The sequence below is a fragment of the Pelodiscus sinensis genome, chromosome 6, assembly GCF_052426305.1.
Source record: "Pelodiscus sinensis isolate ZL-2025 chromosome 6, ASM5242630v1, whole genome shotgun sequence".
NCBI lineage: Eukaryota > Metazoa > Chordata > Testudines > Trionychidae > Pelodiscus > Pelodiscus sinensis.
The window spans coordinates 6,166,671-6,193,619 of NC_143057.1; the positions used below are offsets into that span (position 1 = coordinate 6,166,671).

The following is a 26,949-nucleotide window of genomic DNA, read 5'->3' on the forward strand; positions in this document are numbered from 1 at the left end:
TGGAGCCAGTTCCGACTCCTTTCTCACAGTGCTGGTCCTGGTTTGAACACGGAGGTAAACACGATAACTGCTGGAATTGTCTGTTGTTGGACATTTGCAAAATTAGCTAACGTCTCCAACATTCTGTTATTCTTGTATGTTAGAATCATACAAGATCCATGATGGACGCAATTACGGAAATCACACTTTTTGATGATCCCTTGATTATTGAAGTTAAGTGAGGAGTAAAGCAGGGGACAGCTGCTCACCAAAGTTGTTTGCCAGGAAAACGTCCTGCGGAAGATCAAAGTGAAAGCTGGATTTCTGATTGATGGCGAGGTTCTGCAGATGCTTCTTTTCACAGATGACATCATCCTAATTGCAGTTTGTTCATTTGCCCTGTGCCGGGCTCAGTGTTCCCTCTGATTTGTTTCCATCTGTGTGTGGAATACATTTTGGTCTGTGCACCAAGGCATGCATGCATGTGCACCACTAGTAGAAACTCATGCTTCCGGCTGTGGGTGTTCTGCTAATCAGCTGGGCAGCATTTGAACCTTTCTTAGGTAGCTGCACAAGTGCTCAGCTTACAGGGAACACTAGCCAGGTTCCTCCTATTTTTAGAGATACTTTTTCCTTGTGGTTTAAAGTACAGGGAACAGGGTATAGTTCTGCCAAGGGCAGAAAATGTCTGTTCTCCTAATAAGAGAAACCCCTTCACTCACAACTGATGGGTGTGTGTGGCTTATACTCAGTGGGGCTGACAGTGGGACTATACTCATCAAGTGATCCCACCCTTGTCTCAGCCTCTGACAAACAAAGGATAGGGATGCCATTCCTACCCATCCTGACTAATAGCCATTAATGGACCTACCTTCCATTATATCTACTTCTTTTTGGAACCCTGTTGAAGTCCTGACCTTCACCTGACTTTCATCCTCTGGCAAGGAGTTCCACAGGCTGACTGTGTGCTGCACGAAGAAAAACTTCCTTTTGCTTGTTTTAAACGTGCTACCTATTAATTTAATTTGCTGACCCCTAGTTCTTACGTTATGGGAACAAGTAAATAACTTTTCCTTATTCACTTTTTCCACACCAGTCACCATCTGGCAAATATCAGGGCAGCTCTGTTGAGCTTAATGGAGCCTCATCCATTTATACAAGCCAAGGATCTGTCCCTTTTTGTCTTTCAGCTGTCTGTAGAAAGCTTATTTTTATTTATTTATGTTGGGCATTAAAGATACAGGGCATTGTTATGTGTAGATACGGAAATCCAGAATGGCCAGGCAAACAAGGCACTATGGTTTGCTGTTCCAAGCCTTTACCATGGGCCAGGAGAGTTCTTTCATAACCATCAACTGCTCTCTAACAGAAATACATCCTAGTCCCTCCCCTGTGAAAATGAGCGAGTGAGGGTGGAGGAGAGCAAGCGATGGAGGGAGGTGGGATGGAGTGAGTGGGGTGGGCCTCGGAGAAGGACGGGGACAACAATGTTTGTTTGGTCAGAAAGTTGCCAACCCTAAATTCCCATGTCCAGTCCTCAGTCTCCATCCCACACATGTGACGGTTGCATACTTAATAAGTCTTCAGGCTCCAGCATATAATTCAGTAAGGGCACGTCTTCACACTGTGAAAGATTGCCACTGCCGTGATCAATCTTCCAGAATTTGATTTAGCGAGTCTCATTAAGACTCACTAAATTGATCTCAGAGGGCACCATTGCCGGCAGCCAGTGCGCCTGTTCTTGCCAGGAGTAAGGGAAGCTGATGGGAGTAGGGTTTCCAGGTGTCCGGTTTTGAACCAGACAGTCTAGTATTCGAGCTTTCTGTTTGGGAAACAAATTGAAAAAATAGAAATGAGAATAGAAATGTCCGGTATTTTCTAAATAAGATGGAATATAGATTGTGATGTAATGTCAAGTGTGTCCGGTATTTTTGTTGAAACCATCTAGCAACCCTAGATGGGAGGCTTCCATCAGCCTCCCACCGTGGGGATGCCACTAAGCTCGGCTTAAAGTAAGCCAACTCCAGCTACAAATTCTACGTAGCTGGAGTTGCGTACAGTAAGCTGAGCTACCGGGTTTAGTGTAGACCTAGCTTAAGGCTCCACGCCTTACTGTACTTAATAGAGTGCACATAGCATGTTTGAAGTTACAACCCTTGTATAGTGGGTATCTACATTAAACCCAAATTTGCATCATCCCACTCTTCAGGCCTCTAGCGGGAGAGTGCCATCTGCTGAGCATATACAATAACTGAGTTACTAAAGCACAACCACCTTGTTCTCTCTTGTTCTATTTGAAAGACTCTTGTTCAACAGATCAGCTGCAGACAGAATAGCTACCAATGCGGATAATGCAAATAAATGTTGATTCTCACTTTTTCAAAGAGGGTAACACAAGGTCAGGATAAGGCTATCTTGAGCCTATTATCAGGACAGTGGATAATCCTTATTAAGAAATGGCTTTAGGAAAGCCTGCATTCTGATTGGCTCAATAGCTATAGCCTTATGTCTTGGCTACACACACAACCAGTTTGTTTACTGAAGTGAGTCAAATAAGCACAGTGTCACTTCAGCAGCAATTCGGCACAGAAGAGGCAGGGTTCTGTTTGTGAAAAGTTTAGAGATCCGTGGATAATGAGAGATGCACAGATTATTTAGTAATACTGACTTTTGTAATATTTCTCGATTTCTAACCAGTGGAAAATAGAGCCATTTATACAATGCATTTTTACATAAAAATCAAATGTCTATGTTTTTTTAAAAAACAATATAGATTACTAACCAGGGTGTCTGTTTTGCAAGCAGCTCCCAACTGGCAAATTGCTGCACAGATGTCTGTCTGCACAGGATCAGGGCTCACGTTTGTGCTAATCTTTTTTTACCTGCTCCTCTTCCATTGTCTTTCTGAATGTAATTTATAACCTTTAAAAAATTCCTTCCCAGAAGCCCTTGCTTTTCAGTGGCATGGTTCCTCTCCTTTCTTTCTCATCTCCTTGTCTCTCCCCTGCTTTTCTCGCTCCTCTCTTATTTGTGTCTCTTCTCCCCTCCTTTTCTCCTCTTTCTGCTCCTGGCTGTGGGGCTTTTCAAAAGATTTAAAAAGTTTTAAAATGAGAAGTGACACCTGGGTTACATGGCTCAGGGCCAATCCTTCACTGTTGAGGAAAGTAGATACAGAAGGTTTTTCTCCCCTCAGCATAGAACACTGGTCAGCTTGTTCCAATGTGAACAACTTAGTTTAAAAGAACTACAGGTCGAACCTCTCTAGCGTGGCACCCTTGGGACTTGATCGACGCCGAACCAGAGAATTTGCTGGACCACAGGAGATCAATATTTTCTAGCTGCATTTCCAACACCGATGTCACAACAGGATCCAGCCTGTGGGCCATATTTTGCCCAGCCCTGTTCTAAGCTCTCCAGAAAGGTATGCAGCTAATTTCCCATGCTGAACATAATTTTGAAGTGGTAAGGCACATGTGTCTGGTGGTTTCCGCCTGTATTTAAACAAAGAATTCTGATCCGGAGGCAGGGCCTGCTAGAAATCCCAATGAAATCAATGACAAAACTCTGTTTGCCTTCAATCCATTTGGATCCCCAAACTGTCCCCCATCCAGGGTTTGGTTTTACTGGTAATTCATAAAAAATAAGGCCACATAAACTTTAGCCTAAGACTCCAGATTAAGCTTAGGTGTCGCCCTCCAGTAGTCAACCATCTCAGTCCTAAACTCCCTCTAACTCCAGCAAAAACAGACTTCATTTTTAAACTCCATTTGATTTTCCCCACTATTTGGGAAAAAGAGGATTGCTAACTCTTATGGGCACTATGGATCTAAAAATTTAGAGTAACCTTTAAGACATTGTGCACCAAAGTGTAAGCACTGAATGTATTTTTAAATCCATAGTTATATTATCCGTCTTTTTTTATAATTGCAGGATACACAGTTTTATCGTGCGCTACCATTCATAAAGATATAACAGGTATGTGCAGCTTAAAATAGAAAAACCCACTCTAAAAGGACATCATAATTAAAGAAATGAAATACTTCCCTTTTCCTGATTGGAGAAACAGCATGCGCACTGGCTGCAGTAACTTCTGAAGAACACAAGGAATGAGAGCAAGTTGCATGGGCAGATCGTTCTATAGAGTTAAACAGAGAATAGTTACAATTATATAATTTAGTTCTAATAACAGGCCATGTCCTCATATGGTGTAAATCAGTGTACAAACTGACTTCAGAAGAGCTATTCTGGTTTGCACCAGCCAAAGCTATGGCCTTGTAGCTTCAAGAGATTTCCAGGTTTTGATCAAAACAGGGTTAATTTTTTTTCTCTGGAGGAATGACAGCTTGGCTGGCAGAATAAGAGGGTGCATAATACAGAACCAATCAACTGCAGTAATTGCTGCACAATGGGGCATCAGTGAAAACACCATTTTCTGCCAGTGGCACGGGAACTTTTCTGTAGAGCATAAAGGCTGAGATTTCAGAGTAGATTACAACCAGGAATGCAGAAATTGCATATTCAAGAGAAAAGGTCTGTTGCCTCCCACATTATAAACTGACTCCATAACACACAAACTATTTTAGACTGGTAGGGTACGTCTACACTACGGGATGAGGTCAAATTAAGTTCCGCAAATTCAGCTACATTAATTGCGTAGCTTAAATCGAAGTACCTTAACTCACCTTTAGGGTGATGTCCACACTGCAGGAAGTTGAAGGGAGCAGGGGCGGATGAGAGTTTTGTGGGGCCCAGGGCAGCACAATTTCACGGGGCCCCTCTTTGGAGAAAAAATAAAAAAAAGGCGTCAAATGCGCAAATTGACGGCTATTTTCATATTAAATGTGAATTGGGTAAATTCGATAGAAACTTAATTTAGTTGGAAAATTTTTATTTGAATTATATTGTAAGTCATTCTTAAACAAAATTCTGCATTAATAATTAAACATTTTCATTTGTATTTAAGTCTATTATAGCTGTCTAGCTCTTTTGGCAGCACATTCTTCAATTATGTCATTAAAGTCCATTTCTTTACACAGGTCATTTTCAATCGATATAATCGAAAGACCTACAAATCGCTCCTGGCTCATAGTAGATCTTAAGTAATTCTTTATTAGTTTCAATTTAGAGAAACTTCTCTCTGCCGAAGCTACTGTCACTGGACTAATTAGCAGTAACCTAAGAGTGATATAAATATTAGGATATATGTCTTCCATATTGTTCGAACAAATTATTTTCAAACAATCATGAACTGTAATACAACTGTCTGGAATAATTCTACAAAAGTTCTGGAACTCTTCGTAAAGATCTAAACCTTCAATGTCACAGGAGTCACCATCTTGTAGATTGACATGAAGATCCATACAATGTTTTTTTAGTGTGTCCTTATCCATTTCTTTGACGCTTTTCATATCATGTAGAAAACCAAATATGTTTTTGTGATTTTTGCACAACTCGAATCGTTTCTTCATAGAAACAAGAGCAGAATCAACAATTATCAAAAAGTAGTTTATTCGGTATGATTCCTCTGCGTTTTCAATAGGTTCGTCATTTCCCTCATATGAAAACTTATTCGTTTTATTTGTTAGAAGTTTTTCCTGAAATGTTGGATTGATGTTCAATTCATCACACATCTCTTTGGCTGTAGTTAATGCACTTTGGAATCCTGAAGATCTGTATTCCTCCAAATATGATACAAGATACTTTAAACGATTTAAAGTAATATCCATTTCTATATTTATCTTCTGCAGAATGTTGCTGGTAGTATTTACTTTAAGTAATACATCATACCAAATAATAAGGCTGGTTAAAAATTCATATGTTCTTAGATGCTTTCTGACAGCAAGTACTTCACATTTAAGTTTGTGATCCATTACCGTATTTAAAAGTACACTTAAAGCATTGTCCAATCCAGTTGTTTGAAATCGAATTGCTTTAACGCTTTCAATATGGCACTCCCATCTAGTTTCCGAAAGTGTTTTGGTGAAGTAGAGGAGCATGTCTTTTAAATACATCCCATCTTGCTGTTGACACTGCATAAATTGTGTAAATCCTTTGTATTATCCCGAAAAATGTCACCGCTTGCGTGGACGATTTTGCAATATCTCCCAACACTAAATTCAAATTGTGACAAGCACAGGGTACATAGAAGGCTCTTTGATTTTCTTGTAAAATTAAAGCCTGCACTCCTACATTTTTACCCTTCATATTAGTCCCGTTGTCATAAGCTTGTCCTCATCAGTCTTTTAAATCTAATCCTAGATCTTTTTTACAGATAAATAAAAATTTTATAAGTGTAAATTCGCCAACAACCCCGAAGTATAAAATGACTAGCAGAGCGAGAGATGCAGGTAGAAAATATTTGTCAGGAAGCCAAAAATTAAAGAAGAAAAGAAAACTTGAAGAATGTAATCTCAGTCTAAAAGGTACTATGGAAAAATTTGTTCAAAAGACAAAAAAATTAGATGAAGAACCACAACAGTCCCAATCATCATCACTGTCATCACATTCAGATCCAGTAGAAGTAGATTCAGTGGAATTATCTCCCTTCGACTTCCCTTACTCCTGGTGAAGTGAGGATTACCATGAGTCAGAATAAGAAGTCCTCCAGCTCGACATTATGCCAAAATAAAGGTTTGTAGTGTAGATGTGCACTATGTTATTTTGGAATAACACCAGTTATTCTGAAATCATGCTGCAGTGTACACATAACCTTATGCTGTTTAGAGGCTGAATATCCACATTCTTCTGTAAAGCAGTCTGGGGCACTTTGAGACCATTGTATGTTTATTGCTACTGTTGCAATAAAATAAATCAAGGAAGTGTAGTGAAAAGCAGGAATTTTTTGGAACTCATCGCCCAAAGTGTGGTGTGATTGAACAAATTCTGGTTTAAAAATGCTCCTGCTTCCCCTTGTATGTCAAATGAGGGGTTATATTTTTTAGGACTACAAAACTGTGGAAATAAATGGCTCTGTAAACTGATATGAACTGCCTGATACAACAATAAGAAAAGCTTTCACAAAGCAAACATTGTTTCATTTTCATGTGCATGGAGTCTTTATACAGGCTGAATCTCTCTAGTCCAGCACCCTGGGGATCTGACTGGTTCTAAACTAGAAAATTTGCCAAACCCCACAGGAGTTCACTATTGTCTCTAGCAGCATTACCAACACTTCCACTGCTTACTGAGCACTTAGAAGACATTGAGGGATAAATTAGAGCTAAATAACAGCACAGAACACTGAGAGCAAGGACTGGGGGCTGTGAACACTCTATATGGGACTGCAGGAAACTTGGACTGGTGGTCTTCAACGGTACTGCAGGAGATCTGCAGAAAGTTTAAAAGTAAAGATCGGGCCCACTTTTCTTTTCTCTTCTCTACCAGGGTAGGGGGGAAAATTTTAATAGAAATTTTCTGTGAAATTTTAATAGATTAAAAAGGGTTCTGTCTGTATGCTTGTAAAGGTTGGGAACCACTGAACTTGATCTAATGTAATACAAATCTTAGTAACAAAAGCATGTGGCATTCTACCTCATTAGAAACCCCATTTTATCCTGTTAATAGGTTTTATCTGGTTTTATCAAATTCGTTAGCATTCCTGATCGACTCTCATGATGATAGGCAGTCTGTAACACTTCAGAACAAAAAATGATACTAAAGAAAATCCCTCTTAATTCCCATTTATGTCTCCCCATAGCTCCTTCTTCAAAATTAAAAACACTCTGAAAGGACAGTCCTGTTGTATCGTTTCAAAATGTGTCCTGTAGCTATTTTAAATAAACAAACATTTAGATCCAAATTGGCTTAATACATCCTTCTTACCATTAAGTAGTGCTATTGTAGTAGAGAAGGCCACCCTGGAAAGTAACCATGTGGTTTTCTTTCTTTCTTTCTTAATCATGTCTCAGCATACAAGAATAAAGGGACAATCAATGAAACAGAAAGGCAAAAATGATAAACATGATTTTGTACAATGCACAATTCATCTGTGGAACTCCTTGCCACCAGATGTTCTGACTTTTTAAATTGGTTTTAACACAAGGGAAGGGAAATTCCAAACTAAAAGCCATTGCAAATAAAAAAATTGGACATGGCTTGTTGAGAAAATGTCAGAGTGAAATGTTGGGGTGTTTTAGTTACACAGGTATGTGAAAAAGACACCAATTCAAATTTCTTTCTTACACTGAATGGAAAAATTAAGAGGCAACCAGTGCTAATAAAGTCCTGATTTTTAGAAGATGCTGAGCACCTGCTCTCTAGAAATTAAGCCCCTTTGAGGTCTCCCCAGCGGGACACCCAAGCCCTGAGGCAATCCCAGTGCTGTGAGTGTGTCTTGGCGGGGATAGGCGGCTGCTTTTCTTACAGCCCCAGCTATTTTGTGCACCGCAGTTTTCACTCAAATACACTTATTTTGCAACCCTCAGGGCTGTGGGAGCTGAAAACCACGCACCAAGCGCGCCCTAAGGGCTCTGTGCGGCTACCAGCCCCGCACAGGATTCGAACCGGCGGCACCAATGAGGCAGGCGCCTCGTTCCAGACACCCTCCAGCCCAGCTTCGTCCCGCGCCGCCTCCACCCAGGTGCGTATCGCACCCACTGCGCAGGCGCCAGCGATGGCACACCTCCGCCTCGCTCTCCTGCCCGGAAGGGGAAGTTCCAAGGCGCGTTAGGGACCGGAGGGGAGGGGTAAGGGCGGGCCCCTCTGTTGGGCGGGGCTTGCCGGAAGGCCTTGCATGGCTATTGGACGGGCCGGAAAGGGGCGGTGCGCGCTGCCCGGGAAAGGGCGGGCACGCTCTGCGCGCATGGAAAACGGGAGGGAGGGGGTTTTGTGGGGGTACGGGACTGCGCACGCGTCGACGGCGGCTGTGGGCGGAGCCTCTTTTCCCTGCTGTGAGCGACTTTGCTCCCCGGCGGGCTGGGCCACTGGGGTCTCGGCGCGCGCTGTGGCTGCCTCGCGATGGACGCGCAGAAAGTGAGTGAGCCCCTCCCCCCCCCCGGGTGAGAGTGGGGGCGGGGCGGGGCGGGGCGGGGCAGGGAGGTGTGTGTGGGGGGGAGGACTGTGGGGGGGAGGATGCTGCTGCAAGGTGGGGGGAGTGTGGGGGGGTAGGGGGGAGGAGTGTGGGGGGGGAGGAGGATGCTGGGGTGGGGGGAGGTGTGTGTGGGGGGGTGTGGGGGGGGAACATGGGGGGGGGGTGGGGGCAGGGGGAGTGTGTGGGGGGAGGAGGATGCTGCAAGGTGGGGGGAGTGGGGGGGGGGGGTAAGGGGGAGGAGTGTGGGGGGGAGGAGGATGCTGCAAGGTGGGGGGGAGGTGTGTGTGGGGGGGGTAGTGGGGGGAGCATGGGGGGTGGGGGCAGGAGTGTGTGGGGGAGGAGGATGCTGCAAGGTGGGGGGGGGGGTGTGTGTGTGGTGGGGTGGGGGGGTGAGGTGTGTGGGGGAGGAGGATGCTGCAACGTGGGGGGGAGGAGGAGTGTGTGAAGGGGGGCTGGGTGGGGTGAAGGGCAGACGCATGGGGGTGGGGACAGAAGAGTGAGTGGGGAGGCTGGGTGTGGGGGGGCAGAGGAGTGTGTAAGGGAGGAGGTGGGGTGGGGGGCTGCGTGGGGTGGGGGGCAGAGGAATGTGTGTGGGGGGTGGGGTGAGCTAACTTCCTCTTCCAGCGAACCGTGGGGTGAGTGTGGGATTGGCTGTTTATGATTTCAGTCTTGGGGCGGGGGAAGTGTCTGATGTTGTGTTTTTGTTTGGTTTTCAATAAAAAGCTTTTTGCTGCATGGAAAATCTCCGTGGCAGCCTCAGGAAACTGCTGTGTAAGTGCTGGGTATTGTCAGCATCACCCTTGAGGCTGGCTTTGAAGCTGCCATTAGATGAGAGGACAGAAGGTGCCTGGAGCAGGCTGGATCCTCTGGGAACTGTTGGTTTGGGCCTTTGGGTCTTATAGGCAGGAATAATGCTGAGTTGGGTGGGAGAGGGTGGCATGCACCTGCACAAAGTTGCTTCCATTATATGTGTTTAATTTAAAATCTTAGTGGCAGGGCATTTCTTTTTCTCCTTTTCTGTTTGCCTAACATTTGTAGGTTTTGGAGGAGGCTTTTTTGCTGCGAGGTGGTACGAAAGCTATAACTGAGAAGAAATTCACCTGGGATGTATAGTGATGGGGAGGGAAGCAGGATACATGCCCATCACTTCCAGGGAAGTAGCAGGTTTCCCTGTGCAGGGGTTCTCAACCTTTTTCTTACTTAACACCCTCACCCCCAACATGCTATAAAAAATTCCACACTCCATCTGTGCCGCAACAAATGTCTTTCTGCATATCCAGTAGGGATGCCAGAAATTGTTTAATGTTCATTAACTGCAACAATTCTTAGTGGTTACATGATTATTCAATGTTCCCTGTGTGCTGGGCCAACAGCCACTGCACTCCCAGCCCCACTCCCAGGGAGCCCCCTGCTATCTTGTGCTGCTGCTGCCTCTCTATCAGAGGCAGCAGCACGGGGTGGCAGACAGCTCCTCTGTACACTCTTCATTTAAAAATTAAACTGGCAAGCTAGGACTGAGCCAGCCTGCTAGTCCGAGTTTTGAATGTTAAGCATGTTGCGGGTGGTGGTGGTTGTGGTTAGCCAGAACCATTAACCAATAAGCTATTGCTAATGCTAACATCCCTAATATCCTGTAGGGTAAAAGCCATCCGCAGCTTTAGGAGGTAGCAAGCAAGGCAATTGCTCTGAAGTCCAATGCCCCAGGAGGTCCCACAAAACAAAGTTGGCTTCAGCCATGAAGTAGGTCTCAGGCTTCTGCTTTCTTCCTTGGCCACCAGTGACTTGAATTCTGGCCTTGGTTTATGTTGGTGATCCCCCTGAAACCTGCTTGTGGCCTTCCAAAGGTCCTTGCAGGGGGCTCCTCGTTGAGAATTTGCCTGTTCTTGTGAGAAAATAGAACAATATTTAGGAAGTAGAGGGAAAACTACTTATCAGTTACTTGACATACTGCAAAATGAGCAAATTTAAGAGATAGCTACTATGAAGAAAATGCTGGGAAAATAAATAGTAACTGTTGTATAATGTTCTGATTCTTCCTACAGCAGGGATGTAAAAGTTGTGAACCAACAAATGTAAATCTTGGGCTTAGCAACATTTTTAATCTCGTTTGTCGGGATGCTAATTAAATGTTTACAATTACTGAACATTTTATAAAACAGTATTGTGGAATAGATTTTATTGTGCACTTTGGTCACTAGTAATTAGATTGTTGACATAGGTGAACTCATCTATTTACTGTTAATGTGAAACTGCCTTGAAGGGGACGAATTAAACTCCTTATATATTTTAAAATGTGGGTGTTTGTCTACGTTACCTTCTGTCTCTTTCCTTCCTTATCCTGCACCCAGTCAAATTAATAAGTCACATCTCTGTGGGTCAGGGGACTGGGCTGTGCGGTGGGGAAGCAGAAGATCAGTAAGTAATCTTGTCCCAACTTTATGGGTCCCTGGCCAGGTGTCTGGCAGGATTTTTTTCCTGCCTTCTCACCTAACTACCAGTAGCCCAGATACACTGGAGCTGTTTGCTATAAGTTGTACCCTGAATTCCACACACCTCTTGTCTGCATGATTAAGCTTATTAGTACTTTGAAATGCAGATGAGAAATGCTACTGCAACTGGTTGTTACCCTGAGTCAGTCTACCACTGAGCTAGTTTATTCTATGAGATGCTGGTTCAAGAGGTAGGGGGTGAACTTCTGTAACTCTGTGCCTTGTTAGATTTTCTGTAAAATTGAACCTCCATCCCCCTTTAGTTGCTGAAGGGGTGAAGGAACTCTCCTCTCCTCTCCCCCCTGCTGTCCCCATATCAAGCAGTGGGAGTGTGGGAGAGGACCTCTGCTATTCTACTGATTCTCCCAATCTTGAGTAGTGGCTTCTGCTTTACCCTTTTCCACAGCCGTTGTATTTTGGGTGGCCTTTTCCAGTGCCTGCCTCTGCTGGTCAGAGCTTTTCCAAACAATATTGTTCATATGACTTGTTTCACTGCTGCCCAAAGAGTCCTGCATAGTATCCTTAGAAGTGACTAAGGATATTGTTAATCTCCTTTTGGTACTGCTTGAAGATATGAACAGTAACAGAAATATTACACCTGTCTTCACACTTCAAGGTGGCATTATATTGGTTGATGCTTGGTTCCCATTTGTATAATTAACTTTGAAACCTCATTTTTAAATCAAAGATTTTGCAAAGGTCCCAATTGGGAGTAGGTGCCCATACTTGCCAGGGCCAACTGAAATTTATTGAATAGTACTTGAGGTGTTCACTTGCTACGTGTCATAACAGTGCATATAATTGAAATGTACTTAAGAAAGGACATATGTAACTGTAAATGCTGGATAGGTCCTTGCTCTTTATTGTAAGATTTCTAACTTCAGTCTGCATGGTGGAAATGAATATGTAGTACTAAAGTTAATGGGAACAGTACCCTATTTTCTCATTACCTATTTAAAAAAGTCTTGTCATGTATTACTATGTACCTGTAGAATGACAAACTTGATTGAGATTTTTAGATGCGCAAAATGTATTGTCTTATTCCTTTTGTTAATCCCATCTATTAGTCTGAGAGTGCTGTCTCTTCAGAGTGCTCTGCTCAATAGTATATCCATCCAGTTTTGCACAACTCATTCTAACATGTTATTCTTTATGCCGTCCAACTGTGATGTTTTGGGGGATCATCCAAACCAGTAAATCGGGTGGGGAGTCTCAGGCCTGGGGGCTGGATGCTTGCCTGGATCCGGAAATGCTTGCCTGGATTTGGCCCCCAAGGCTCAGCATTGGGGAGCCCACACTGGTGCTCCAGCCACCCACCCACAGGGCTGGAGCACACACAATCTACTAGCCTGCTCCTCCCCACCCCCACTCTCCCAGGCTCTGGTGTGTAAGGGAAACATGGGTAGTGTCTGTCTTCTCACTTTGCTTCTTTCTTGTGTGCAGACCCGACTGATTCCCCCTCCCACTCCATGTGTCAGTGGCCCCCTAACCAAAAAAGGTTCCCCATTCCTGCAGTGAAGTGTCACCTGTAACCTTGGGTGCTTCTGTGCTCTGCAACTTCGACTTAGAGACCTGACACTAGCAGTCTTTTTAAAGAACAGTGACTTAACCCTGGCTTCCTCCAGCTTTGCTATTCCATGCAGGGTGATTCCACCTGCCCCTCTGATCCTGAGTCTACCCAAAACAATCTCCCATGAAGTGCTCAGCCTTTCTCATTGTGAAACTTGGAAAACCTTAGCAACTTTGCTGCTACTTCAGAGAGAGAATCCACAGCCCCCAGCAATACAGTTAAACTGCCCTAACCATTGGGCTACGTCTACACTGGCACCCTTTTCCGGAAATGCTTAAAACGGAACAGTTTTCCGTTATAAGTATTTCCGGAAAAAGTGCATCTACATTGGCAGGATGCTTTTCCGGAAAAGCGCTTTTCCTGGAAAAGCGTCCATGCCAATGTAGATGCGCTTTTCCGCAAAAAAGCCCCAATCGTCATTTTCGCGATTGGGGCTTTTTTGCGGAAAAGAAATCTGTGCTGTCTACACTGGCCCTCTTCTGGAACAGTTTTCCAGAAAAGGACTTTTGCCCAAACGGGAGCAGCATAGTTTTTCTGGAAAAGCACTGATGATTTTACAGTAGATCGTCAGTGCTTTTCCGGAAAAGCAAGCGGCCAGTGTAGACAGCTGGCAAGTTATTCTGGAAAAGCAGCTGATTTTCCGGAATAAGTGGCCAGTGTAGACACAGCCTTGGTGTAGACAGTTTTAACTCTACTCAATGTAGCTGCTGCCTCTTGGGAAGGTGGACTAACTGTGCTGATGGGAGATACCCTCCTGTTGGCATACTAGCATCTTTGTTGAAGACTGCAGCACCTCTTACGTATAAACCTGTCCCATTTTCCTGCAGTCCATCTTAATGAAACTGGACAGCAGGAGAGGTGTGGGAGCTGCCTGTCTTCGGAGGTGAGCTGCAGTCTATTTCATCTTGCATCTCATTTGGAAAATATTTGCAAACAAAATACTAAATGCTGACTTCTAGCTCTTGAAATTGATGTGTTGGGGCCCTAACACCTGCCAAGGACAGCTTTCCACTCCGTTAGTGGATGTTTCCATCTTGTTTTTTCACCATTATGAAAAATAGATGGTTAAGTGTGAAGTTAGCTGGACTTCATGCTATTCCTTCCTGCATGATGAAACTGTAACCTTGAAAGGTTTGGGATTTTTGTACTACTTTCTGACAGTCTTGCTGATGGTTAGTTTATTCTCCCTTGTTTCTCCCCCCATTAGTCCTAACCTTAGGATCACAATCTTGTTTGAGGGGCTTACTGTTACCATGCCTATTTTTTACTTGCTAGGATTGTATTTGACTTTCTAAGTAATAGTCAAATATAGACCTTTATCCTCAGACTCTTATTGTACATGGCTATAAAATGTTTTTCAAATGGCAGAGCCAATGGGATCTAATAAATCCAAGTCAAAAAAGGATTGGGAGTTTTCTGATTCATCCGTACTGACAGTGATGCTTATAGGATCTAAGGCTTAGCTCTGGGTTTGTCTGACACACAAGCACAATTGCTCCTGGCCAGTAGTGAACCAGAAAGCAGCTGGTCAGATTAAATTGAGGGAATAACTTAAAAACCTTGCTTATAATATTCCTTTATAATGTTAACCAGCTGAAAACCTTGTTAACCAAATGGTAGGAAATACATTCATAACAGGATTTTGAGGAAAGTAAGGGATCCTAGTACACGTCACCAGAACAATTTGACTGGCCTTAGTGAATTTTAGAAATAGAAATCAGCAAGTGTGCTGTTCCAGACAATTAACCAGAGTAGTATTTCATGGCTGCCTCATGGTAACTTGATAGGTGTAGAGATTATCTTTCCAAATTTGAAATTTGGAAGGATTTTTCTAAGGGCCTTCTGGCAGGAACCATTGAGTATTGATTGCTGATTCTTCAGTGTTGTATCTCATTAAAATCCTCAGTACAGGTAGGTGGATGCTAGTGTAATTCAGGTCTTTGTGTTCTCCCTGGCTTACCATATAATATACAGTAAACTTCCGATAATCCAGCACCTTTAGGACCCAGGGGGTGCCAGATTATCAGATATGCTGGACTATTGGAAGGGGGGGGCCTATGAGGGGTCTTGGGGAACTCTGGGGCAGAGCAGCTGGGGTGCTGCCAGGTTGGTCCCGCAGCGCCGAGGGGTGCATCCCCCGCACTTCACCCAAGTCAGCCACTGCTGAAATTGACCAGCAACTGACTCTGGGAAGCCCGACTTCCCTGAGTCAGCCGCTGGTCAGTTTCAGCAGTGGCTGAATTGGAGAATCCGGGGGCAGAGCAGCTCCAATTGTCCGGCTGCCCGAAGCACTTCCAGGTTCCAGATGGTGCCGGACCATCAGGAGTGCTGGACCATTGGATGCCGGACCACTGGAGTTTTACTGTACTGTTGAACTGGATTTTGGAATAACCTCTAAAACTGGTGGGATGGTGTCTGGTATTCCATGAGGTTCATCAGTAGGCTTGTTTCGAGGTAGTTACCCAATTCCAAGGCTTTTTAAAATAATGCTGATGAGCTTTAAAATGACAGACTATTGGTGAGGTGAGAAATAACGCATTCCCTCTGAAATGGTAGAATGAACTAAGGATGCGATTGGGAAGAATGTTTCACTAGTTGCTTATATATCAGTTTCTGTAGACAACAGATTTTGTAATTTGATTTTATAATTTTTTTATAAAGTGTAAACTTAAAATAAAGAAAAACCTTATACTTTGGTGGAACACCTTTTGACTTCTTCCATCTTTGACTGCTCTTGGCCTTCCTAGCTGTCACAACTATTATTTTGAAACAAAACTGTCATTTTACATTTGGACTTGAATCCATGTTTATCTGGTCCTTGTGGTGCTGCGATGGGAAGTGGTTATAGGTGGGCGAGGTTTTCGTTAGATACTATATAAACATTCTTCGGCATGTCAAATGACTTGAAATTGCTCAGGTTTATAATCTTAATACAAATATTAAATTCTCTTCAATTTCTTTAATTCTAGGAAGCTCTGCAAAGGATTATCTCTACTCTGGCAAACAAAAATGATGAAATCCAGAACTTTATAGACACACTGAACCATACATTAAAAGGTGTTCAGGTACATGTATTAATACATCTGAAAATATTACACTTTATCGTGATGAAGTGGAGAGATGGAAGTGGATATCCAATTGAGTCAGACTGGGATTATTTATTTTCAGTTAAAAAGGTTCTTGTTGCGGAAGGAGCTGCTATTGACAACTCTTAAAACCAAAATGGAAAGCGGTTGTTTTTCCTGTTTATGGATAATTCTAATCTTGAAAGTAAAATGCAAGTAGAAGTTAAGTTCTGAAACTAAAATGCTGTGACTAGACTCTTCTATAGGGAAGAGTCTAAGTTTACTTTGAAGTTTCTGGCAGTTTTTTGATATGAAAATTGTGGTAGCTGGAATTATGTAAACTTTTCTTGCTGAATCCAGCTCATTCTTCTGAAAAGCCAATCTTCATCTCACATGTTGATACTCAGACCAAAGAAATCTCAACACTTGTCTTGCTTTTCAAGTTAATGCTCTTATATCAGTAAAATAGAGGATGACAAATTGTCAGGCTTGTATTTATTCCTGTTGATTCTAAAACAAGGAATAACTTTATTTCTCCATTGTCTGGTGCTTTTACATCTGTATAGTGGTCTCTGCGCAGCATTGATATGCTTTTAAATACAGTAAATCTAAAAGCAAGTTTCTTAAATGGTGGCAAATGAAACCAATTGCTGCTCTTGTAGTCCATAAAGTTATGGACTACTAGTCTTTTCTGTATGCGAGTTGGAGACTTGTATAAGTGAGGGGCTTTGTACTAGTGAATAAATCTCACACACCTGCATATTGTGAAGGATTCTATATGTAGCATTGCTGACTAGGGATGTTAAAATGTGTGTATTTGTAAACATGTGGCCACTGAAATTTTCAATGTTTACATGCGGGGGAGGAGGGGAAGGGAGGAGCTGGTGCTCGCAGGGAGCCAGCTTTTAAGCTGGATTCTCATGTGTACTGGCTATTGCCTGCTTCCCGCTTGCAGTGCTGCCTATGAATCGGAGGCAGCAGTGCGGGAGTGGGAGGGAGTGATGGAGGAGTGCTTTGTGTAACAGTTACACGTTCAACATCCCTATTGCTGACACAACTAACTGGTGACCTGTAATGCTCTGAATTGGCCATTCTTAACTCAGGGGGCACATCCATCCCAACTAGCATATAGTTGCAGCCCCACTCAGGTGTGCACTGAAGACAGCAGGGACAGGGCTGGCTACCCTGCCGCATGGTGGACTGCTACCCAGCTCCACAGAGCAAGGTTGAGGTCTGGGCTGCTGCCTGGCCCTCATGCCTAGCACCTGACTTTCACCTATTCTGGAGGGAGCACTGGGTAGTGGGTACTGGGCATGGGTGGGTGAGGGGAAGAGGTTAGATGGAGGCACTGTGGTTCTCAACTTGCACATAACACTTTGTGGGCTTCATATGCAGTCTACAATGATAAATAGCCTAAAAACCTATGCCCTGAAATAGCTAGTGTGCTTAAGAAGTTCACCATATCAAACTGCATTGTGATTAGCAAATTTTGATGAGGTGGGATAGCATGACAGCATTCAGAGTGATGGCAAATTTTAGTGGAGGGGAAAGCTTTCATTCTAGAAGACTGATCTGCATCACTCCTTGCACAACTGAAACACAATTGCAATTCTCTTCTCAGGCTAATTCTTCTAATGTAATTGCTGAACTGGATGAGGAATTTGATGGACTGTATTCTATACTGGATGAGATGAAGGAAAGTATGACCAACAGTATTAAGCAAGAACAAGCTCATAAATCTCAAGAACTACAGGTAACTACATGCTTCTGACGTACTAAAGAAGTAATTATAATTAGCTAGTTTCAATCTCGCTGCAAAAGATTTTTGCAGCAAGTATTTATAACACAAATTTACTCCTAGCTAAGGAGTATTTCATTAAGTACTTGTATGGTTTCCATTGCATGAGTCCCACAAATTTTTAAATTTAACTTGCATGGATGTTGAGTATAAGGAAATTCTTTTACTCCCCATTTTACTGATGGAATTGAGGTGCACAGGAGCTGACATGCCAGCTGGGACTTGACGTGGGTAACATCTACTTACTGATCTATACTTCTTCCTTGCTCTTCACACTTCAGGAGTTGTCACCTCATACTTGCTTAGTAGAAATTTGTCGCTACTCGATGTGTGTTTTTTCTGAAGTGTTGGATTACTGATTCTTGTATAAAAGCAAGATTCTTATATCCTACTCTGTGTAGGAAACTCTTTGGGAGTGGGTGTGCGAAGAATATGAACAAAAGAGCTGACACTTTGAACGGGGCATCGACTTTGTATTTTTTCAATAGTTTGTCACCGAAAGTGATTAATTCTTTTGAAAATGTAAACATTGGCATATGTTGCAAGGGACTATGAGTATCTTTAAAAAGTCCTATTTAACACTGAAATTGCTTTGAAGAACACTCCAATGTGAATGAATGGTATCCTTATTTTTCCTTTATTTTGAAAATGTTTACCTTTTCTCTTCACCCTCCCTCTCTGAAAGGCTTCCCTCCCCTTATTCCTTGCTCTCTCTTTCTATTTTGTTCAGTCATAGAGTTTTAGTATAAATTTCTGTGTTTGCTTCAGGGGCTTATTCACTGGTAATATTCAAACTTAAAGGTTTGGAAGCTAAACCTGGTTAAAATTGTATAAAAGCAGTTTGCAGAGTACACAGGAAAGATTGTGCCCCACATCTTCTGGTTTATTCTGTAGCACTGCAATGAAATAATGGAGTTGGAAGACCATTGTGGGTATTAATGTGCAAATGAGCACATCAGCTCCTCAACTTTTGTTCCTGAACTCTTGCAAATAGACTCTGACAAGGGCACTTGATGTGCCGCCTTGTCCTTACTCATTATGTACTTCTAGCTCCCTCGTAGCAGTACTGGTGTTGGAGTGCTGAAAGCAAGCTGAGAGGTTTTGACATGCAGGCTCTTCCTATGTGCTTCTCAAGGGAACACTGTAAATTTCCCACCAAATATAAGAACTGGTGTTGTCAGTCAGACTTTTTTTAGTTTTAAAATAAGTTGTTAGGCTCTGGACTGGAACTTGGGTAACTAGTGCTTGAGAACAAAGGGTTTTGAAACTGGCCTGGCTGACACTCTAGATAGTGTTACCCAAACTATCGGCCGCAGCCTGTTACTGGGCCACGTGAAAAAAATACCGGGCCTCATTGTGGCTGCTGGGAGGGAAGCAGAGTGGGGTGGGCTGGGAGGGGGTGGTGGGGAACTGGTCACCTGGAAGCAGGGTTGGGGCAGCGGGGCTGTCCCGTGGAGATCGGGCGGGCAGGCAGTGAAAGCAGGGCTGTCGCGCGGAGATCCGGGCAGGCCGGCGGGTGGCGAAAGCAGGGTTGGACAGGAGCCGGGGGCGAGGGGGGGCCTGGCTCGGGGAGATCAGGAGGAGGAGGAGGACAGGAGAACCAGCTGCCGGAAGCAGGGCTGGACAGGGGCAGCAGGGGGAGGGGGGGTCGTCGGGGGAGCGGGCATACCTTATTATTATTTGGGCATACCTTAATTGATTAAATTACTCAGGTCTGCATGCTGGACTTCATTAGCTAACAAAGCACTATCTCAGCTGTACAAAAGTACAGCTGAAATAATGGTCACTCAATGGTATGTTAACTGGCTGTGACTCTTCATAGGCATTAAAGAAGCAATATCTTCTAATTTTACTGTCACCAGGGAGTGTTTGTGCTGTATTTAGAGGCAGCCTACTGTCTGTTGGGAGAATTACCTATTCCGTGTTTTTAAATGGGAAGAACTAGTAAGTTGTACAGTCAGCATATAATTTGTAGGTTCATTAAGAATAACACTGCTGTGTAACAGGAATATAATTTTTAATGGTCTTCTAAAGTTAGTGGCAGCTGAAGAATTTTGAACTCCATTATAGTTCCAGGCTTTAAACTGCACCCTGCTCGCTTTAAAACCTGTGCAAGGCTAGAGGAAACCCCTACTTGTTTGTAGGGCATACTATCCAAATTGCAGTCATTGATAACTGACATGGCTCCTTCCATTCGGAAATACTGGTGCATCCTCTAATATTAGTATCTGCCTGGTAACGGTTATCTTGAACTGTTTAGAGATTCCCTTAGCTAAACGTTGCTATTGAGATGTCTGCTTTTATGGCATTTTGGCAACATTATGCAATGTTGTACAGGGTAGATAAAGCTTGAGTTATCAGCAACAGTCACGTGTGAGCCAGTGGACAGAAGCAATTTTGACTGGAAGGAGGTTGCATTAATCTCAACATGTGCTTCAGAAAGACGGTTAACTTGGATTCTAAATTGTTTTTTATAATCCTTACCTAAACTCTAGCTGGATTCAGCCTCTTACTTTGCAAAAACTAGCTACATTTGTGTCGTGTTTTAAGGGCATAGGTGTCCCCCCTCTAGAAAGAGACAAGTTCTGTATTGTGCAAACTTTTTGGCTTGCCACTGGAAGCTATTCAGGGAAGAGACTTAATATATTTGCTGTACGGTATCAGACGATCTCTTGGGCACTTGGGCTGTATGACTTGATCTCAAAGGTAAGTAGCATTTTACAGATAGAGGAAATGATATGGATTTAAATGACCACCGGTGAAACAATTTGATGGCCGAGCTGGGACAGAGCTTATGCCTCCTGTACCCTACACTTTGGCCTACAGTTAAGACCTCTTCAAATGGTAGTTTGTACTCTGTAGAGTATATCTGCAATATTGAACCAAAATTAAAACTGGAAAAGCATGATTGCAGCCATATCGAAAACTGTAATATACGCATTTATTTATTTGGCACACACATCATACAATATTTAGTATAGTGAAAGGTGTAGTGTATACATCCATTGGGCTTTACAGCTGCCATCCAACAAATTATTTGCTTCTTAGTTTCATAGGGCATAGTAAACATCCTGAAGTTTTAGCTCTAGAAACTTATTTAGCAAAGATGTGTCCTGTGAAGAAGGATGCCAAAGCCCTTGAGTGACAGAGCTGATTCTTAGTACCACTTTATAATGCAGCTGGGGTAAATGTCCAAGTTCTGTGGTTCATACTAGTAGTCCATCTTAGCCACTTTTAAAATATGAAACTTTTCTGTTTTCTCACTCTAGAATCAACTTAGCCAATGCAGTAATGCCCTGGAGAATTCTGAAGAATTATTAGAATATGCTGCACGGTCACTGGACATAAAGGACCCTGAGGAGTTCTCAAAGGTAGAAAATTGAACTGATGTGAATAAGGAAAATGCAGTTCTAGTTTTTATTCACTTGAGTGGGATTTCATCATAAACCTGATATTGCAAACTGCTTAGCGTAACAGTTGGAGAGGAGTCTGGAAAAGTGGCACTATGGCCAGAGGCTCTAGCTAAGTTGACGGTCACAAAGGTGAAAAATCAATAGCCAGATTAGTGTACTTTAGAATGAAAACATCCTCGTATTGATCTTTGTTCTCCTTATTTCGATGGAATATCACATTGGGATGCAACAGTGACAGCCACTGTCCTTTGATATAATTGAGGTTTAAAATCTTTCTTTAGCATCTGTAAGCTCCCCAGGGCAATTTCACCTGTATGCCTTGTGGACCTTCTAATGTGTGTATTGTACAAGTCTTCAGCACAGTGAGTCCTGACACCGTTTGAACAACTCAGTGTAGCTAATACAAACATATGTATATTACCATTAACAAACCAGAATTGAATGGGGAAAACGCACCAAGGGGGAGAGGCATGGAAACACAACTAGATAACTGGACTGCCAGCATTTTACCAGTTAAGAGAGCCTCTGACCTGTTACCATACTTGACTTCGTCAATGTCATGCACCATGTTTGTTTTTTGTACTAACAATGCAGTGAGCTACATCAAATCCAAACCCAATTACTTGTCTACTGCCATTTTAACTTTCACTAGGTAATGAGGGTACTGGAAATCTCCTCTTCAAGAGACAGTAGAAGTTCTAGCTTCTCCTTCTCCTCCTGAAACCTATTTGCTTAATTTGCACTGAAGGCCTGGCCATGTAAAGCTAAACATCTAGTACTTAAATCTGGGGAGTCTAATACATGCTGGCTTTATGACTGGTCTTGACTTTTTAAAATCTGACCCAGTTTTAAGTTCTTAAGACGTATTGAACTTAAAGCTAGAATTAGAGTTAATGGCTACCATGCAGACTTTATTAATGGAAATCTTTTTCATACTGTGCTAAGTATAATGACCACTTTGGCATTTTAGATCAAAATCTGTTGTAAAGATACTAGTCAGCTGTAATCTAGTATTTGTACCTTGCACTGTTAGCTTGGGCTGCAGTCTCAACTTCAGCTCTGTGAGCACAGGCCTGCATGGGCTATAGGGCTCCGTTTGCCTCACTATTATGGTCTGTACTGCTACAGCTATGACAGTGGATTTTTTTTATTTCATTGAGCTTTACTAACTGAAAGAGGAGGCAAGGGGGGACGACACGGGGCAGCTGTCCCTACCTTTTGACGTACTCATGTTTAATATTAAAAGTACAGCAAAAATGGCACACACTTAATTGCAGTGTTCAAGAACCAATATTTTGGAATTGCTTTGAATCCAGATGCATTTTTAGTTAACCCTTAATTTAAAAAAAATCCACTTATGAAATCCCTTGAAGTAGGGCTGACTTGTAAGCATGTATTATCTCCACAGTGTTCTATCAAATTTGCAAAAGTTCTTGCCTGCATCTGTTGTGGACACTGTTTGTTGTAGACACCATGGTTGCATGCTTTAGCTTATTTTTAGGTTAAAACTGCTATACTATAATTAGGCTTGAGAGGAATCCATTTTTCAGACTGTCATAAATATCGGGCCTCTGGTATCTACCGTGAAATCTTTCTTGTATAGCCATCAGACTGAAAAACCACTTGCTTAACGTAAGCATGTTCCTATACAGAATTCCACTCCAATGTGGAGATATTGGCTGAGAAACAGTAAAAAATTATCTACACAAAATTAGTACACTACCTGGTAGGACTGTGCAGTGTGAGTACTTGGCTAAATGTTAATGGTGAAGCACTGCAAATCTCTGCATCTGTAGTAACAGTATATGATCTTTGCAGAACTCTTTCTTTTAGCTGTGGCATATTGGTTGGTAAAGCAGTGTCAAGACTGGTTCCATGGACATCAAGCTACTGCCTGTGATGCATCTCTAAAAATTTATCTAAGTGTTCATTACATGAAATGTGGACAACACCGTGACAAATATTCACGCCATTGCAATTTTGTGATCCTTATACAGGGCACAGCTTTTAAATTTATTGCCTTATATCCACAACATAAAATACTTAGACTATCATGTGGCTGCCATCAGTAATCATTGGCTACAATATTTGTGAACCATAGCAATAGTCTCAGTAGAACTTCATTTGAATGTTACCATGGTCCTGTTTCAGCTAAAGATGGTTGAAATGACTCACTTCATTCATGTACAGCAGTGTGAAGTTGAGTTAGTACTGATTTCTGCTCACTGGCCAGCCAAGAATAGGCAAAGATGTTTCTTGCAAGTTTCCTATTCAATTTTTAGACCAGATTGCATTGGATCACAGCTTAAATACATCGTCTAAATTTACATGTCCCTTCAGGCGACACTGGTGAATTGATACAAGTCACTATTTTGACAAACTATCTGTTCATGTTCCTCACTATGTACAGATATAGTGTTTTGTATGGCTTGCCAGCTAAGAAGTTAAGCTTTCAGTAAGATGTAGAATCCCTTAACACAAGAAACAATCTATTTTCACTTGCATGGAGATAGCTGTTTTCAAGTTGTGGGGAGATGTTGAATCTTGTTCATGCCTACTGTATTTAAACTGATTAGGGATGGATTTTTGTGTCAGGTGATATTTAATGAATTGGACTTTGAATGTTTAAAACAAGTTGAAACTTTTCTTGAGCTAAATTGTTCTCTGTGAAATTGATGTGGAAAAAACAATGAACAAATAAATGTTACTCTGACACTGAATGTTTAGATAAGAGAAGAAAATTGGCTCTATGGCAACTGTGACCTAGCATGGTCTGCTGAGCCAGCTCATTTGATCAGCAGTTCTCATTTCTAAAATGAGAATTGTTCATTTTCTTATTACAGAAACTACACTGATGTTTCAGGGGCTTTTGGAAGGGATAATCGTGTGATTGAGAGCTCCATGTTTGCTTTGTTAGAGAAATGACAGGATGGCTTCTGGGGCATCCCTGAACATTCTTACCTCAATTCTAAGATGTAGATCATAGTTTCAAGAGACCTTTTTCTTGCACCCTGCTCCCCCCCCCCCAAAAAAAAAATTAAAGAAGCAGATATTAAGAATTGTAATTCAGAGCTGCTACGTAAGACCTTATTAGGTTTCTCAAAGTAGGATCTCTTCCCTTGAGGATGGTACCAAATTGGTGAGGAATGTCATTGGTCAAACTCTATTTTTAAATATACTTTACACATCAGGTATTTAGTAAATAAGGTCATGTAAAGTGAAATTCACCTCTGCTCACAAGGTCTTGTGCAGGGGCACTCCACACTGAAGTGAATTTGAGTCTTATTGCCTTCTGTAGGCTGAAATAATCCAACTATGTACTGCATATTGGTTGTAATTGTACTAGGTGAACGTCAACATAAGATCCCCATAATGAAGCCCTTACTGTGGTATAATTTCCTTACTGCAAGACTTTCCAGTCAAAACAATAAGGTCTCAAGTATTTCTAAGCAGATATTTTTAAAAAAACATGAGTCACTATGTAGGTTTTCAGGACATGCGTGATGTTTGGGTTTCCAACTGTGGCATACAAAAATCTTTCCATTGGAAAACTCATTATGTAAACATTATTGTAATCTAAGAGGACCTTTCTATTAGGTTTTTAAAAACACTACTGTGTGTCTAAAATGTCCTAAGCTTCCTGGCAGTTAATCCGCAGGGAACAACATTTCAGTTGGAGGTAACCTCAAACTAGAAATTGCGATATGAAAGACTTGGGTGGATGAATCCACCCAGTACATGACTGAGCTTGTTCAGTAACCGTATTCTTAAATGTTGGCTGGCCTTGCTGTTTTTCAGACAGTAAATTTGTGACTTTGAGACCTGTAGAACAGCTGCATTTATTCTAGGGCTTGTACAACAATAGCAGGAACCTGCATACTTGTTATACAAGTCCATATATTGGCGCTTCAGAGGAATACATAGGGAAAATCCACAAAGTAGGATAGATTAAAAAGTACAGTCACTTTCAGATGAATTTTTTCTTTGTTTACAGAATATGAGTATTTATTCAAAAGAGCAGAAGCTAAGTAAATGATACTATCTTCTAAACCTGGAATTATGGATGCAGGAAGAAATTTACTGACAAACTGGATATTGGATCTTAATTAAAGTCCAGTAATTTGGAGTGGGTTTGGTGTGGCTTTTGAAGTTTGATTTCTCTGATCTGACTTATTACAGCATTTCTAACCATTGCACATTAACAAGCTTAAGGAAGGAAATACCTTGCATCAAAATAAGTGATACAATGTTGTTCGGTGTTTGAATCTGAGCTATATAGCTGTGGGATTCATAATCTAACTCTTCTTGCATGTTACTACAGTTGAGACTTGCATGGATGCACTAATTACCTTCTCTCTCTTCTTCCTGATATGCACCAAGGCTGCCAGACAGATCAAAGATAGGTATGGTACAAAACCTTCTTCTACAAAACTTCTTGCTTTTTAATTGTTATCTTTTTCACTGAATTAAAAGTCCAATATTAAAGGGGCATAGTCAACTTCTTTCTAATACCTGTTAGGTATTACTTACAAGAATATCACAATTGAAAGAGATGAATTATTTGACCGCATTCCTTATATAGTCAGTTTTCTACTCTCCCATGTCTAGTTGTTTAACATCTTCCTCCTTTTGGGGAGAATCTTTCACACAGCAATTGGGGAGAAAAATAGGTAACGACCTAGAAAGTGTGGGGGTGAGAGCCACAGGGACAGAAAAGCAGGTGTGAAGTTTGAAAACCTTTTAAAAAATGTTTTTGAAGTTGACAGTTTCCCTTTAAGTTGATATTTTAAACGTTTCTAGGGGTTGAATGCTCTGTTTTAAAAGTGAGGGGGTGCCTTGCAGCTACATTAGTTCTAACGAGTTATTCTAGTCTTGACAATGAATGAATGTTTTTCGGGTGGTATCACCAGTGGGTTCACTGCCTGCATTTGTGATCTTTGCCTCTTTTAAAGAATGTGTAGAGTCTTCAGTCACCTTTGCAGAATAAAAAAACTTCTATTCAGCTAAGTATTTTGTTGTGAAACAATGTTAAGGTGTAAGCATAGGTTTCTTCTGGACCAGGACAGTTTACTAAAAATATGCCCAGCAAACTCTGGCATCTTGGTGGGTCTCCCTAAAGAATAGAAGCACTTTTAAAAAGTGTTTAGAGATAAGCTGTAAACTAGGGATGGTAGCATGTACTGGTTTACACGATTAACTGATAAGCCTGGGCTCATGGGTAAATCCTAATGGCTGTATCAGAGACAGCAAGGTGGGGGGTAGGAACCGGTGCCTGTAGGGAGCTAGCTTTTAAGCTCGCTCCCATGGAGCCTCTTGCACCCCTTTTTGCTCCTGCTGCCTACCACAGAGGCAGCAGTGTGAGGAGGGCAGGTGGGAATTGGTGCTTGCCTGGCCCCTGCATGTAACCGCTTAAAAAAATGTGTAGCTCCTGACATTTTTAACATCCCTACTCTGTGCAACATGTGGAAGACAAGCCTTCCCATGAGGTTCCACAATGTGTTGCTTTCACTGACTTAGCAGGTTGGTGGTTGAGTCAAACATTTCCATGAGAACTAATAGGTTAATTACCAAGGGGAAAAAGCTAGTTTCATGCTGGAATTCATGTCC

The 26,949-nt window shown here is 42.1% G+C and overlaps 1 protein-coding gene and 1 long non-coding RNA gene across 4 annotated transcripts in view; one reads left to right on the forward strand and one right to left on the reverse strand.

The window, feature by feature from the left end:
- Nucleotides 1-8,794: 8,794 nt before the first annotated feature.
- Nucleotides 8,795-26,949, forward strand: part of FSD1L (fibronectin type III and SPRY domain containing 1 like) — a 43,081-nt gene continuing 24,926 nt past the window's right edge. For both annotated transcript variants that reach the window (XM_075931357.2, XM_075931358.2), the window contains exons 1-5: nt 8,795-8,949; nt 16,036-16,131; nt 17,753-17,884; nt 21,199-21,300; nt 25,723-25,745. In XM_075931357.2, the coding sequence (XP_075787472.2) occupies nt 8,935-8,949; nt 16,036-16,131; nt 17,753-17,884; nt 21,199-21,300; nt 25,723-25,745 (368 nt within the window). In that variant the 5' untranslated portion in view covers nt 8,795-8,934. The remainder of the gene's footprint in view (nt 8,950-16,035; nt 16,132-17,752; nt 17,885-21,198; nt 21,301-25,722; nt 25,746-26,949) is intronic.
- Nucleotides 10,754-26,949, reverse strand: part of LOC142829791 (uncharacterized) — an 81,555-nt gene continuing 65,359 nt past the window's right edge. For both annotated transcript variants that reach the window (XR_016349836.1, XR_016349835.1), the window contains one exon: nt 10,754-10,889. This is a non-coding gene — a long non-coding RNA (uncharacterized LOC142829791). The remainder of the gene's footprint in view (nt 10,890-26,949) is intronic.